At 49.5% G+C, this 16,424-nt stretch overlaps 2 protein-coding genes across 2 annotated transcripts; both read left to right on the top strand.

Annotated features, from left to right (window-relative positions):
• Positions 1 to 3,116: 3,116 nt before the first annotated feature.
• On the top strand, positions 3,117 to 3,550 carry COL26b_014358 (uncharacterized protein; the record flags this gene model as incomplete). The annotated part of the gene is made up of 2 exons (XM_053186930.1): positions 3,117 to 3,189; positions 3,300 to 3,550. The coding sequence occupies 2 exons, from the start codon at positions 3,117 to 3,119 to the stop codon at positions 3,548 to 3,550; spliced, it is 324 nt and encodes a 107-aa protein (XP_053029126.1).
• Positions 3,551 to 10,083: 6,533 nt separating this feature from the next.
• On the top strand, positions 10,084 to 12,015 carry COL26b_014357 (uncharacterized protein; the record flags this gene model as incomplete). Its single annotated transcript, XM_053186929.1, has 1 exon — positions 10,084 to 12,015. The coding sequence occupies one exon, from the start codon at positions 10,084 to 10,086 to the stop codon at positions 12,013 to 12,015; it is 1,932 nt and encodes a 643-aa protein (XP_053029125.1).
• Between the last annotated feature and the right edge of the window lie 4,409 nt (positions 12,016 to 16,424).

Below are 16,424 nucleotides of genomic sequence, written 5' to 3'. Positions count from 1 at the left end.
TAAAATAAAAAAATTTAGATATTCTTAAAAGTAGAAATAAGAAGGATAGCTTTATAAGAAATAGCTAAAGAGATAGCTAATTTAAAAATATAAAGCTAGTTATAAAACCTCTTAAAGTTAATATAGCTAGACTTAGAAGTATAAAAGAAAGTATAATTAAAATTACAATAACTAGCTATAATAGTACTCTAAATATAACTAAGAGTAGAATAAAAACTAGAGAAAATATTGAAGACAATAAGAGAAATAGAAACTAAAGTTTTTAAATAAAGAGAAAGTATAGTAATAAAAGGTTTAAAAGCTAGAATAGAGTAGTAAATATATAAAGTATATTTAAGAGAAGTAATATGTGTTTTTTGATAACTTTATAAATTATAATAATTTTATAAATAGTATTTTAAAAGTTTTCTTAAGTAATATTAATTCTCCATAAAAGATTAATAACTATATAGAAATATTTAATAAAAAATAATTTATATTTTAGCTAGAATAGATTTATTACTCTTAATATATTGTTTTATTTTATAGAATATATAATACGAAGTAATTATGTCTTTAATACTTATAAAATAAGTATTATGTTTTATATAGTAATAATAACAAATATTCTTCTTAAAAATAATAATTAAAATATAAATAGCTTCTATTAAAAGAGAAGAAATAGCTAAAATAAATTTATCTTTTAACTTAAAAGAGAAATTTATAGAGTTAAAAAAAGTTATTAGTCTTTATAATAACTTTACTTTTTTCTTCGTTTTTCTTTTCTTTATTAATAGTAGTAATAATGATAATCTCTTTATTAATAATGACTTCTATATTAACATAAATAGCTTAAAAAGCTACTTCTTCTTTTTCTTAGTAGTAGTTTTATTTAGTAAAATTAGTATTAATATACCTTTTCTTTTTATAGTTAATAAGGGAGATAGTAAAAGCTTTAGTTTCTTTAATCTCCTTTTTCTCTTTAACGTCTTTCTTAGTTTAGCACGAAGTATTAGAGAAGTAGCTATATCTTTTCTTAATAGAGGTTTTTTTAACTTAATTATTATTAAGGTTTTCCTCTTCAATAAACTAAAACGTAAAGTGCTTAAAATAGCTAAAAAAGTAGATAGTAGAGGAAATAATAATAACTAAAAAAAAGAGGATTAATAATAAAAGAGACTTATAAAAAAATAAAATGAGTAACTAAAGTTTAAGAGAAAGAGTGGCTTATTTTCCTTTTTAGTATTAGAAGAATTAAAAAAGAGAAAACTAATATAATAAAAGTAATAGAGGTTAAAAGTCTTAAAAGTATATAGTTATATAATATATATCTAAGTTAATTTGTTAAGGGTTTAGTAGGCCTTCTAAACTTTTCAGCATTTTCAGCGTTTAGAGGTTAGATTACTAACCCCCCCCTTAAGGGGGTGAAAAGGTAGCTTAAATATTATTATTAACCCTTATAGATTAAAGGTATAATTTACTTATTTCTTAACAGATTTTTAAGCGTTGTATCTTATTCTTTTTACTTTAGATCTAAAAGAAATATAAAAAATCTTTTCTTTTTTCTTCTAAGATCATAGGCCTAAAAACTATAAAGTTATGTAGCTATAGTAGCTTTACGCGCCTTCAGGCGTATGCGCGCCGCTGCATTACATAGCTCTCAGCCGCCTGGCCTATAACCATTTCAGTACCACGTCTGGATTAATCACACGAAGCTGTTTTGGAATTTTCTTGGTCACTTCCCCTTTTCGTCTTCTGCCTCTGCCACCTTGGGTGTTGCGTCGCACGTCGAAGCTCGACCCGATTTCCTCCGATCACAAACCTCTGACCGCACGCCCAACCTCTATATTGGCCACATCGGCCGCAATGCTCGCCGCTTGTCGCGCTTGTCACCGGCAATTTTCAACATGTGCTTTGGAGACTCCACGCTATCGGTGCGACCTTGGCCACCAGGAGAGCGAGGCAGTTAAAGTCTCCCGTCAGCTTCAACCCGTAATCGCCCGATACCCCTTGCCTTTTGACCACACCTGCCGGCAGGTAATAAGTAACGTTTACCCCGTAACTTGAAGGGTGCGCCCCGAGGTAATGCCGCTGTTTGTTCTCAGAAACAAGTCTGGAGCTGTTGCTGACCTCTTTTGCATCAACACTCCCACGACCGCATTCCTCGCACCAGGCCAGATCTCGACAACAAGATGCTTCTCGTCAAAGTCGCGACGTGAACGAATAAATGCCGAATGTAGGGGCATTCCACCGAAGCCACCAGCACCATGACACCTTCACACCGAGTGTTGCTGCCTTCACGATCGTGGTGCAACCACTCCTTTGCCTCCGCCGCAGTTTATAGATTGCATTGTTCTGTGACCGTCAAACAACTGACCACTGTTGCAATCCACACTTTGCATTAACTGAACAATCTGTCCATTTCTAACAATTGAGCTATCCGCTGTGCAACCCGAATCCGCAGAGATTTGCCCTCTGCAGGGCCATATTCGACTCGATTACCCTGGCTAGATTGAAAACATGCAGCACCATGAGCCTCCATTGGAACCTGCTCTCCTGGAAGATTCAATGCGACGACCATAACTTCGATCCCACCGTCCTAAACAACAGTACCACGACTCTTGCCCGCGAGGCTTCTTGTACGTTGAGGTGTTTTTCAACTTGATTCACGTCCTGGTTGACGATCTTCCAACGGACGTTTGGCCACAGCGAAAGTCCCGATACCCCTTTAACACCATCCGCATCGTCAAGTCCGAAGAGATGGTGACTCGCAGGAGGCCCTACGCCTCGGCCAGCATCTCAAGCAGCACTTCGGGGCAAATGGTCTCTTGACACATCGCATCGATATCATTGTCGAAGAACACGGCGTGGGTTCCGAGCTGCAACAGGTACGTGGTTGGTGTCGACGGCAATTCACGCCTCGATCATGTCAAAACTGATTTCCATAACACTAAGCGCGTCTCTTTGAGGACCTGAAGGCCACTTCCTGACAGAATATAGACCGACAGGTCTTAGGAGCTCGCCGAGATCGCGATTCATAACGGCAACGACCGTATCAGACCTACTCGGAGTATCTGCATGCCATCAATGGAAGCTCAACATAACTTTTCAACTGTAACATTTAGCTGAAGGCCAACATGGCCCTATGCCACGCGCTGCACGGAGCCGTCCCGGACGCGGCGCTGCTGACGAAGTTGAAGAACGTCGTCGGTGGCGAGCATGTCAACACCTGAGGACCCTCTGGGAGCTCACAAATGTCAAGGGATGCGCAGATGACAAAGCGGCGTTTCAGTTATTGCAAAAGAAACAAGACTTGACAGAGACCGACGCGAAGACGCCGATTCTGACCACTTCATTATTCATTCCGGCTCTATTGATGTTGCTGATCAGTTTGCCAAAGCAAATACGTGAGAAGGTGGCCATTCTCGATGGCTACGGCCATTTCACAATCGGCCTGCCCAGCTCCATTGCTGGCGAGTACTACATCATGATCTCGACAGTGTGCCCCAAGATCGCGAGCTACGGCCCGGCTTATAACACAGAGAGCTTGTTCAGGGTTGTGAAGATGTGAAGCAGGAGGGGACAATGGACTCCCATAGACCTAGCCGGTTCAAAAGAATCTCGATGGAACAACGAAGTGCTGGGTGGGCACAGCCGTAGGGACCATGCAGGGCGATGCTATGCCGACTGGTCGCACAAGAAGTGCGCCCATGTCGAGTTGGAAGCGGTAGATGCGGTAATGAACTGCATTTAGAACGACTCAATGCACGACACGTTGGTATGTTGCGAGCGAGACGTGGCTCCGGAATCCGGAATCAGCCGCACCATGTCTACATCAATGGAAAAATACCCACGTGGGAGGTTCCTTTAGGGATAGGGACAGGCCATCAGATTTAAGCAGGGGGCAAGCTATACCTAGCATGATGAAGACCGTGGACATCGTCCTGTCGCCAGTTGACTCGGACGTTGTGAAGAAGCTGATTTCAACTCGCAACACGAGTACCAGGGGCTACAAGCCGCCGTTCAAGACGATCAAGGCACACAAGATGAGAGGTGACAGTTTCAGTGGACTTTGATGCTCGAACGCCGGTGCCTTCGCGTGTGTTATCCTAGAAGCACAGCAATAATGCTATATAGAAGCTGCTTACGACACGAGTATGGATTTGACGGAGAAGCTGTATCTGTGATTCAAATTCCTTACCAAGTCCAGAAACCTTGTATCCTGAGGACAAAGGCGGGATGCACGACAGTTCAGTGGTCCCAAAGCAGGCAGACACGAAGCATCCGTACCCTCTGACACCGAGGATGCTGATGACCGGGCAAGTCTTGATACTGACCGCAATGACAGGAGCATGGGACTTTTCGTGCACAAATTTAAGTATGAAGCAAGCGACAAGACTTATATTAGCATCGATGGAGACCTGCAAGTTCGTGCTGACGAGATAGGTACTCGGCCGGCCTTGGGAAACGACTGAGTCCGACTACAACATCTCCGAACTAGGAATACCCTTTGGGACGAAAGTGGCGATGAGCGCCCCCACGTACTCCAACAATCGGAAGCTCGCTCTATGCGACATTCCTTCGGCTGAGGCCACGTCTCACAGCGAGAAACGTCGCTTTTAGTGACTTATATGTCAAGCCAAAGGGAACACGTAGTGCTCATACTCATGCCTCAACTTGAACCTGAAAGAGCCTTCCCAGCACAGGGAGTTTTGGTGACCTGATTCGTAATGCCCTGACCAATGCTAGGCCGCCAGCAAGAAGGGGCTCTTTTGAGATGGGTTTGAAATAGAGATTACAGCGTTGAATAGGGTTTCTATCGCATAGAGGAGCCTCTCGTGCGTGAGCTGCAAATGGGCCATCACCGGGAATCGGATGAGAAATGAATAAGACACAAATTGAAGCTGACTGACGAGGAAGCATCTCATAAGAACTATCAAACCAAAGTTCCAGAATCCACGTCTCTAATTCCTTGAAGGTCAACATCATTCCATTGTCGAACCAAGTGCTCCTCGGGCTGGCGAGCAGGAGCGCCGATGGCGCTGGATTGATGATGTCTGGGCTGGACCACATGCACTGATCACTTCGAAATGACGCATGGCCTCGAAGAAGAGTTCTATGACCGCTTGCGGGAGTGCATTTAGGGTTTAAACCTTACTTTGTATCAGGTTGGTACGAGATAGATAAGCTTCTTTCCGATCAAAACACTGGCAACATCGTTTTGAATGAAGTCACCACCGAGGTTCGGCTCGCTTTTCTGGATCGACATATTGACACTTACCCAACAGAGCATGCTGAACGAGGAGGGGACAGGGAAAACTCTTACCAAGATAGCATACCTCGTTCCCTCGCAGATTATGAGGTCCTGGGAGATGCCCTGGAAGATTGAGCAGTGACCTGCCGCCCTCGAGATAACATGGACGTACTTCAGCATGTTCATGCGGGGAACGACCACGATGTGTAAGTGTACCCCGAAACCCATCCCGTTAGTATTCTTGAGCCTCCCCGTCCCACAAGAGATATCACCTGCTTCTCGGTCGGGTTCTGCGTCTTTTTGAGGTCGTCGACCATCTTTAATGTACCGATGGGCGGGTCGTCATGATTATGCGATACGTGGTTGTTGCCGAGAACACTAATTTGCGGTCCTCTGACTCTCCGCCTTGACATCGCAAGTCACATGCCACTTTTCAGTCAGATCACACAGTTGCACATCGTCGCCGGTATTGCGATCATCCCGTCAATCCTGCGGTTCACCACGGCTGACCGCACATGGGATTCTTCGTGATGACGCCGGGCCATGGCACTCACTGCTCATACGTGACATTGACGTTTAACTCCACTTGTTCGAATTTCCGAGCTTCCTGAAGTATTCGTACCTATTCGTAAACCCCTCAGAACGTAGGTAGTGAGGCCCCACCCCCCTTAAACTTGGCTATAGCTGCTTGTCTGTCATGGTCTATTTGAAATTCCCCGTCCTGGTCCCCTCTGCGCAGCTGCTCGCCTCGAGGCAAATTCTGATATCGGAGTACGTGGTAATGAGGAAGACGAGCAACCATCTAAATTCTCAGACTAAGATACTTTGTGATTATCTCAAAGTCTGCAGGCTTGTCGCTAAGCATATACTTGATGGTCATGTGCTTTTTGAGAGAGGTGGTTGTGTTTCTGTTGCCACAGCAGGCAACATCTATGCCGTCTATGTTGTGCGCGAAGTGGATTTTTGATAGGCTGGTAATATTGTTCCAACACCTGTGTATTTGACCTCGAAAGTGCACGCGTCTCTCGATTACAGCCTCCATGGAGTGGTCGACCTGGTAGGCTGCACGATGTTCGGGCCAACTTCCGGAATTCAGCTGCTAATTGCCATAAGTCGCCTTGCCCTTGATGATGAACCCCTTGCATGTCTTCTTCTTCTATGAGGGGGACTTCAGGTCGTCGTTTATAACATCGAGCCTGAAGAATTGTGACCCGAAAGCCTTACCAAGACGTGGTCTCACGTACTGGAAAATTTGGCGTGGTTGTTGTCGCTATGTCATTGTCGCTCGAGCGATCCCAGTGGAAGGCTTCGATGTATTTCGTTGATTATGTAGGAGACATTAAGCCCGCATACCTGTGTGAGGCACGGTCGACACGACGTTCAGCCAAGGCCGACGCTCAACAAAAATCACATTCCGACGCAGTAACCAAGGTATGGAAGACTGTGAGACCGGTGAGCTCGGTCACGAAGAGGCGGTGCGAGCTGAAGCTCAAGGAGGATTGTCAGCCGGCAAGTTGTGCACCAGTCATGGTTTTGTCCGTCATCATGAAGTGCCTTTCGGAATGACTGAAACAGGTCGATGGAACCTATATTTGGGAACGCAACTGGCAATGCTTCGGTCATCAGCGTGGCTGCAGCTCCGGACTGAGGAGGCTGTGAAGAGAAACTAGCTTGGTGCAGGAATATTGGAAATACCGAAGTCCAAGTTGGCCCGGCCGTCGTCTCGAGGGCCTTATAAAGACGAGCAATATATAATGATAGCGACATAGCGGAAGCTTGAGCGTTGCAAAACGACTCGTTTCTTTTCACTGTCTCCTGCGGCATGTCTCCTACTTCGCATCTACAAGCCTGGTATCCTGATTCACCCTTTGCCGTATGACCCGCAAGCTGTGAGTGGCGGGCTCCCATGAAAGCCGTTCCGTCTTCGTCGAGATGGGGTATTGCGCTCCATCTGCGAGGGAGGCGGCAGCGACGTCTCATATGAATTTCGAGGGTCCCGCCAGAGGTGCATTTGCCGCTTTCAACGTCGCTGTTGGTGGAATTAGCTGTCCTGAAGGCCAAACAGTTGGAATCCCAAGTAGTAAAAGTTTGCTTATTTTCCTAGTGTTACGACCCGTTATGCAGGATAACAGTTAACCGACCCACTTGGGCATCGAGCGGCTAGGACAGGACATTTGTATTGCAGGATCACGGGAACAACAGGGACACGCTCGGAAACGGAAGAACTATGGTACAAGTCACGTGACGATAAGATAACGATCATGTTGGATCAATATGATCCAACACGACTTGGGGACCGAATGATCATTCTGGATCAGAATGATCCGGATCGACCCAAGGTACAAAGGAACATGTTCAGAGTTAGACTTGTATATAGTATGACCCTGAGCCTAGCTCATGGTCAGACCTCCATAGCTCTTCAGCAATCAACTTAGTATTCATCCTCAGGATACTCTCAGCTTACCCTCACTACGAATACTCGTTGAGTCTAAGACTGATCACCTTAGCCTCTGAAGACCTGATCTACTACAAGCCTACGACCTACGACCCAGACCACGACCTCAGTGTACTGTTACTACGTGTCAATCCCCAGCTCCTGTTAGCAGACCCTACTGTCGGATAGCTGACCGTAACACCTAGCAGCCACTGATCACCGCCGATGCCCAAGTCAGTGCAACAACCACCAGTCATTCAACCAGGTCCTTGGAATCTGGTCGAATATTTCACTCGCCAGTTACATCAAATGTACTCATTGCGATCTTGGGGCAAGGTACACTTGTGGGGTTCGGAAGCAGAGATATTTGCGACCCAGAGTGCTCTGCGACGTCAGGGACCGACCACCGCGAGCTCACATCTGTCTTCATTTACTGCTTAATGCTCTAAAGATTACCCGATGAGCTCATGATTGGGGAAGCAACTACAGCGAGCATGGTGGAAAGTATGAGCATCTCGACAACTGGGTGGTGCTACGAACAGACGAGTCGGAATCTGGACGAGGACTTCCGGCTTCTTGATGATCATTCTAGTCTCCGTCGTCAGGGGATACAGAGCCTAAGAAAAGGCCCACTCCGAACTGTACGCTGATGCTGGTGGTACAAAGATTGAGGTAAACGGTCATCGTTCGGAATTGCAACACGATCGAGATGCTTGTGGTCCTGTAACGGGGCCAGATAATCCGCGTTTGCGGGTGCGAATGCAGGAGTCTTGAGATTCACCAGGAGCCGTTGGGAGGAATTCGCGCAGCATGCAGAGCTTGTTAACCCTCTGTTAGAGTGGCAGGTTGTAGGGCGAGCTTAATGTGTCAACTGAGTAGCTTGTCATGTGTGTGAACTATTCGGAAGTTGGGTGCGAACTCCGCAAGTCTTTCACCACGAGTTCCGGCCAGGTGAGAGGTGCCATGGGCGCCGGGAGTATCCTCAAAAAGCAGATCATCCGAGGCGGCAGTCCATCAGAACTATTTCCTGTTCCTCTGTCTTCGTCCACCCTGTTTCGTGGCCGATTGTGCATTCCTGTGCAGGCTTTCTGTGCGGGGTTTTCTTCTACCCTCTGATGGTGATGGTAAGTAGCCCAGTGGCGTTTGACAAGCCTCCAATGGAGGCAGAAGTCTCTCAGGTCACTGGAATACGTGCCAAATACCCGACATTGATGCAGAAGCAGCCAGCAGAGTATCCTGCCGTCGATAAAGCCAGATGCTCACGTCAATGATGAAGCCTGACAGGAACATCAAATAAAGGTCTCGAGTACCGACAACAACACACTTGCAACCGTGATTCCATGTCGTCGTACGGATTGATCAACTGCGTTCGTGACACAGCAAGGCATCAGGGACGCTTTCAGGTCCGTCGTTGACAATGCACCAACCATCCCTCTCCTCAATGTTGTGTCGATTCCGGCTTTTGTGCATTCTCTCGTTTGTGCAGGTAAAACCAGTGTTGATGGACTCGTTGTTAGGCGACAAAGTGATCCACGTGTGGGTGGTCTCGGATTTCAAGTCGTAGCAAGCCAGATCGCCCGGTGTTGCTTCATCTTCGTACTCGAGGGCAAAACATGGGAACCCTCACCAGTGGAACGTGGATACTCGGAGGTAGGTCAAGGTGCCGGCAAGTTTCGCTGGACGTTGGCGAGGATGTGCAGGGCGAATTCGCCGACAACTTGACGGGTTTTTCGAGGACAGTCGCCGTTGTTCGGTGCCCCGAGGAGGAAGCAAGGGAATTGACCATGATCATGCCAACGTCCGAGGTAAGTGCCCTTTGCCTCTGATACCAATGGTGCAGAAAGGCGTCGGATCTGGCTGATCAGGGTTTGCACGATTTTGAAGAGGCTGCGGTAGTGTGCTTGTCGTTGTAAATGTATGAGTTCCCGTGTTGTCATGCGACACAAGGGCGGACTCGCTGGAAGAAGTGAGTACCTGCCGATTCCACACCGCGAAGTCGCTGAGCATCAAACTTTTAGGGGTGCGACTACCTAACCTAGAAAACCACAGGGATCAGAGTTCCGTGTCTCCAATCGCCGCCTAGACTGAGGCGTCGCTCCTTCCCGCACATCCTCTTCCTTACCTAACGTACCTCAGGTACGTAGATAGGTAGGTAGGTGCCTGCCAGACAACCTGGGTCCCTTCCAACATCCACTTCGTGCGTGTGCTGGCACATCCGTCGAACTTCAACTTCGACCGATCAACCTCCTATCGCTGCCAATACCAACCCTCCGCTACCAACAGAAAGGTTAGTCGCTTGATTTAACCACTGGTTACGCCGGCCTTTCTCCTTTGTTTATCACCTCGCTCCATCCTCTTTTCCCTATTGAGATATTCGACCCCGCATGGCCGGGATTGCCCATATCCTCTACATTACATGGCGGTACTGTCCCACCCCAAAGGATCTCCTCTCAGCATTGCACCTGCACCGTTAGAAGCCAAGTTCAACCGCTTCGTCGGCAGCATACTCACCGCTCGTGATCAGGTCTACGAGCGACTTCGGCAACTGGAAGAAGCCTGCGCCCGAGAGCCATACTGCATCAATCCAGTAGATGTTCGAGCCAGATTACCAGAACATGTCCTGAAGCTCGTCGTCAATGCCCTACCCAACGACCTCTTGTCTCTTCCAGTAGGAGACGTCAGCATACCCAAGCTCAGGAAAGCTGCCTCCGTGTGGGATATTGATCCGAAGCGCTTCTTATTCTCTATAGCCTACGACCTTCAGAAACAGGGCGGTACCTTCTTCCGACAGTTGCAGCCTCTCGTCGATCTCTCCTCCGATTGGGACCAGTGTCTTGTGCTACTGCTCGACTGTGCCAAGGTCCGACGCTCGGAACGCCGCCCAGGACGAAGAGGGATTGGTATCACACTGAGCGATATCAAGACCTCCATCCAACGTCTGGAGGCACAGCGTGTCACGAGAGCCACTCAAGAATCTTCCTCAGACGACAAAGAGGAAGAGGAAGATAAGACCAGCGAGACGGGCCTTGAACCTGACGACGAGAACACTACCCAATCTCCAGACAAGTCGTCAGCCGAGGGCCAGACCACAGAGATCACCTCGCCCACGAAAGGCAGCAACGGAAACTTGGACAAGGACACCGCAGGTACCTTTTCTCCAACAGAAGACTTCGAATCAACAGAAGTGGGCAGAGGCGACCCAACCACAAGCTTTTCCAGGCACAGTCTTGACGGCGAAGAAAGCGACGCGGACCCTAGTGGCGGCAGCTCCAGGTACGACTACGACCAAGGCGACGAATTTGCTCCGGCCTACGGTGGAAACGACTTTTTCATAGAAGACGACGGCGGTGACGACTCTGTTGGTCTCGACGACAGTCTCAGTGGCGACGACGTTCTTCACGCTTCTCGTTCGGAAGGAGACGTTAGTGAAGAAGCCGGCTCCAACATTTTGGCTGAAAAGCGAATTTCCAACGGCATCTTCGTCCAAAACTGCCAAGGAGACGCCTTAGTCGCTCGCCTTCCTCTTTTCCTCCATTTGAGAGCTGACAACTCCTTCACCTTCAGCACCAAAGCTGACATCGTCAACAACTGCAGTCGTGGCGACATGACTATGCTCATGGAGATGTGTGCGGATGGACGTCGCGGCGGAAATTCGATCATGGCGGGTTCAGGCATTGAAACGTTGCTGGACACGACAGCCGCAGTCGAAGCTGTGTGGATCAATGCTTCGCTGGGAAGGATTTGCGACGGTCTGGGTCCGCGATTCACCAATCTGGACAGCAAGGAAACGGCCAAGGTCGTTGACGAGGACTACCAGCCGAAGGCACACGTCGTTGAGACCATCGGTGACGCCGACATCCTACTTCTACCTATCCTCCTCGACGGAAACCACTGGGTTCTCTGCGCAGTTGACCGGGCTTTAGACGACGCCACGACCGTCGACATTTTCGATTCAATGGCATCAACCGGGCATACAGAGCAAACTCAGAAGATCGTGGACGCCTTCTTCGCCGTTTATCTACCCAGCTTGATACCAGGTCTACAAGTCCAGCAATGCGCATGCACACAGAAGCAGAATGCTGCCGACTCCGGCATACACACAATACTGTTCGCTATCTCAGCGGTCCTGAAGAGGCCTCTCCCAACGACCCTCCATGTTGGGCTATGGCGTCAGATTCTCGCGGCCTGCTTGGGCGGGAGTACGGAGGGCTGGGATTCCTTACTCTCGTGGGACCCTCATGCCCCGTGGGAAAACAGTATGAAGCTCACGAACGATGTCTGGATTGGCGGAGACATGAGCACCGGAGAATTGGACCCAGTCGTCTTGGCCACCAAACTGCGGGAGTAGCACTCCTCACGCGTGGATCTTCTCGAGCGACACGTGTCGGACTCAAAGACATTATCTAACACAGTCTTGTCCGCTACAGTCATGATGATTGCCCTGTTGAGAAGGACAGAAGCGCATGAAAATGACACCGAAAAGCGCTTGAAGAGAGTCGAGAAGACGTCTCGCTTGGAGTTTGGCCTGGTCAGTGTAGGCCAGCTGTCGCTAACAGCGGAGAGAGTCGAGGGAACTCGGGTGCAACTCGAGAAGATTGTCACCGGACTCGAAGGACTCGCTGGAGCTATACGTGCTCGTGTGGAGTTATTGGCCAAGTGCCGTGAGAATGCTTCAAAGTTTGGTGTTTAGTTATTATGGGTGCTCAGCATATGCATGGTTAATGGAACGGGCGCATGAAAGGCGCATCTGGCATGTTATTTTGTGTTGGACAGCAGAAGTATGTAGATATTCTCAATCAAGTCGACGGCCCAAGCAGCTCTGAAGGACAAGTTTGATGTGCAACAAACGCAATGATCTGGCCGATTTCAGAGAGCGCACTGACTTCTCTGCTGCGTTATTTTTGTTTATTGTCTACGTCTTGCCTTTGTGGTCGCCCAATTACTCCCGGGGCACATTTCGTTGAGCTCATGGCAGGTAAATAGCGTCTCTCGTTCAACTTCTCCATCCAAACGGCGTACCATGCCTGCTAAGCCTCTGAGACTATCCCTGATCGTTCACGACATCCTGGGTCATTCAGAATCGTCGTACCCATCTTGGTCCCAGACACTTGGGACGCCACTCCTGTTGCGCCGCATCAAGCTCGCTCAGGATTCCGTTTGTGTGAAGGGCAGCGTCGGTATTCATGCTGCACCTGTGACGGAAGCGAGCATGAATGTTGTTCAAAGATGGACCTGAGCAGGGGAAACAATGAGTCATGCTAGGGATAGGGTAGAAGGCAGACCATTGATGGCAATGGTGCCGGCTCCATGGTTGCGATGGAAGAGGAGGGATATGCAGAGCGGACCGGACAGTGAGTAGCCTACCGAAACCTTCTCCAAGGCTTATTTGACTATCAGCAAGCATCTATGGATCAGGATTGGACTGAAAGGCGTACGAGCAAATTTCTCTCGGTTGGCTTTGGTTTTGGTGCTGATAAGTTGGATGGCCGAGCTCGTTGTGCTGGGGCCCTGTGCAGGATTGGAATGTTCAAAGGGGAGGTATAAAACGAGAGACCACAGGCGAATTTGAGTGTCTACCTTCAAAGGCAGCGAGATGCTGCCTCAGAATACTCCGAAGCCAAGATCGCGGTGGAAAAGAGAGTGGAGGGTGTAAAGTAGGTTTGGTAGATGCGCAGACCAGCAACGGCGGGCGGGTAGCTGTTGGCGATGCTGCTTCGGACATTAAGGTTGTTGTATTTGCGAGAGTTTCAGCGGTGTAGGCCCTGTGGCTCTAGCGCTTATAGCGGGCGAGAACTGAAACTGCATCACGAAGGAAGGGGTTGATGCGAGATCACGTCGGTCCCAACCCATCAATCTGTTCTTAAAAGGGCCCCCGAGACGTGGCAAAAGGCAGCCGCATGTCAATTCGGATTTTCCTGGTTCATTCGCACACCAAGTTCATAGGAGCTGGCTTATTTGATCTCTGATGCATCGCCAAAATAGCAGGGAGTGTCGGGTGTTGAGAGCCTGTCAGCGTCGGGTTTTGTGGCGTTGTTCGGTGCCAGTGCTGGAGGGCTTGGTTGGGAATCAGAAATATTCTTCAATTTCATGTCGAGGCACGCAGAAAAAGGGGTAAAGGGACGTAGCATGGATGGCGACGGCTTGAATCCAGTGACAATCACGCAGCAATTGACTCGCTGGCTGAGATACTGTTCGCCAAGACCCTCCATTTGGTGATTTCAAACCGGGCATCTGGAATACACCGTAGCAAGCCGATTCCTCTGTTGCTTTCGAGAGTGGTAAGGTGCATCGCCCCGTTGGTGGCACCGCGCAACGTCAGAGGGACGTCAAGTACCTACCTAGTTAGGTCGAGGTTGAGGTCGATGTGGGAGAGGTCGAAGGTGAGGCTGGTGGGTTCAGGGCGCGCGGAGGTGGCTGTTGATCTCGCCCCGCCTTCAGGGAGAGGGGCTTACAGTGGCAGCGCAGGGGAGAGGTTGGTCCTGGTCAGTTAAGGTTGCTCGCTTGGCCACCTCCCCAGTGCCTTGAAGGCCAAGGTACCTACCGATTTCACAGCCAAAAATCGGTAGGTACCTTGGTACCTAGTGTACATTTCTTGCTCAGTGGGGCTAGCCAACCAGGTACATTGTCCGGGGCAGCATGTACCAGGCACAGAACACCTCAGGTCCATTGGTGTCAATTCAGCAATGGATGGTGCCACCCCGCAACGATCTAGCGACACCTCTCCTAGCCAATTCCCCATCCTCCGCCCGCGACACTTCGCGATGCAATAATTATCACTGTGGTGCTCAACCTTGCGACTCGAGCTGCATGCCTAACAACCTCCCCGATTTGCTACCGATCGCGCCGCACCGCACCGCGTTCGAAAGGGGCAAACGCGGGCAGCTTGGCCCAACAAGTCGAAGGGCGACATTTGAGTCGCATGGGTTCGCCAGCCTGATGGAGTCAACATCACAGAGCGGGTATGCATGATAGAGACACACTCCAGTAGTTGATGCGAGGCGACCACCGGATCTTCCCTCCATAGGCATCTACGTCGGGGTGCGCCGAGTTGAGCAGCCAGCCGTCATCGTCGCGAAATTAGGCCTCCATGTACCTTCTGAAGCGTGCGTCGCAGAGCCTCAAACTTGTAAACCTACGCCTTCAGGCATGAGGCGGTCGGCGGGGTAGTTTCGGTGACCGCATACCGGGTTATGGTTGGGGTTGAGCATGCGTGCCTTGATTGCGCAGACGGGACATTCGGGTGCGTTGTCGAGAGGAATGAGGTGGGCTCGGGGCAACTCCGTGAGGCAGTGCAGACGGATTCGGAACTGTTCATCAGGTCGTGTACGATCGGCTGCAGCTCGTTCGAGGCAGATATGAAGGCTGCGAGGTTGGACAGAGGTTCGTGGTGCAGACAGAGAGATTTCAGCAGCGCCGTCTCCTGATACTGGACAAAAATGGTCAGCCAGCTGTCCGCCAGGGGTGAGCAATGGCAGAATGGGACTTGGCCTGTTGGTCTTGGAGGGAGCAAGCAAGCATCACGCTGGCTGAGCGTTGGTAGTTGCCACGGGTCGCTTGCGAGGATTGTGTGATTCATGCTGTCGGAGGGCCGAGCGGTGCAAGATGCGAAATTGGAGATTGAAGAGGCAATTAGAATTCTGTTTCGGGGATTGAGAAAGACGGCTGCGCTTCGACTTGCGGGGAACAGAGGGTACCTCCCGATTTCCAGGCGCTCAATCGGGAGATATCCACCACCAGCCCCCCGACTACACTACAGGGAAGCAGCTGTGTGCCTCGGACTGCTGCCAATCCGGCAGATGGTCGCGGCACTGAATAGAAGGGCGGCGTTGACTTCTATCATTTCCCATTGTCGCTTGTTCCTCTGTCTCTCCATCCCCATTCAACTTCATCAAGCATCTAGCGGTCACGCGAAAAGAAGGGCAAATCCCAGCGAAACGACTGCGGCAACCAATCATCTTACATGTTTGGCGCCATGGCGAACCTCGATCCCCGCACCAGCTGCGTGTCCCACCAGCTCTGCTTCCAACCTCCCCCCGGCCACCAACGAAAGATAATTCGCCGACTCATTGGATGCCCGGCAAAAGGAAGAGGGCATCACCGACAGGCCCTTCTACGGCTGACGAGGTAGGCTAATGATTGCTGCAAATCGACGATGGCACCCTTGCCGGGCACCGTTTATCGTTCGAGGCTGCGACGCTGCATCTTCGCCCACCACAAAAACCGATTATTCAAGCGAATACAGCAAACAATGTCTGCATAAATTGCCGTTCAATTGCCGTTCAAGAGCCCCTGCGTCGTTCCTCTGCCCGCGACAAGAACGCCTCCCAATGCAGCGAAGCACCACGCCTGCGCTGCAGGCAAACACGGCTACTTCGTCCGCACCAAGAAGCAAAGGCGCAAACCCCCACCCGTTGAATGCAATGTGATTGTTAGAAGTTGACAAACATAAGGGTCACCCAGTGTAAGGCAATCGCACCGCCTTCTTGGGATGTACGGAGGGAAATCGTCCAGCATTCTCGCCGGCTGAGCATGCACGTCGAGCAGGCTGTGACGATGCGCAGCGTCGCGTTCCATTCTCCCCTGAACCTCCGCTTGGATGATGAATGCAGTATGCCCTGTGTCAGATAAGGCTATCCGAATATGGATATGTCAGGCACAAGGATTGCATATCCAAAGTATGCATATAACACCTATATCTCCGAATATTCCGATGTCGGATTCCAGCGAGAACACACCGACTTTTTCTATCATCATCAT

This window comes from Colletotrichum chrysophilum (genome assembly GCF_026319265.1).
Source record: "Colletotrichum chrysophilum strain AFK26 chromosome Unknown scaffold_344, whole genome shotgun sequence".
Classification (NCBI taxonomy): domain Eukaryota; kingdom Fungi; phylum Ascomycota; class Sordariomycetes; order Glomerellales; family Glomerellaceae; genus Colletotrichum; species Colletotrichum chrysophilum.
Note: the sequence above shows the minus strand (reverse complement) of the source record. Positions and strands in the feature narration are given on the sequence as shown.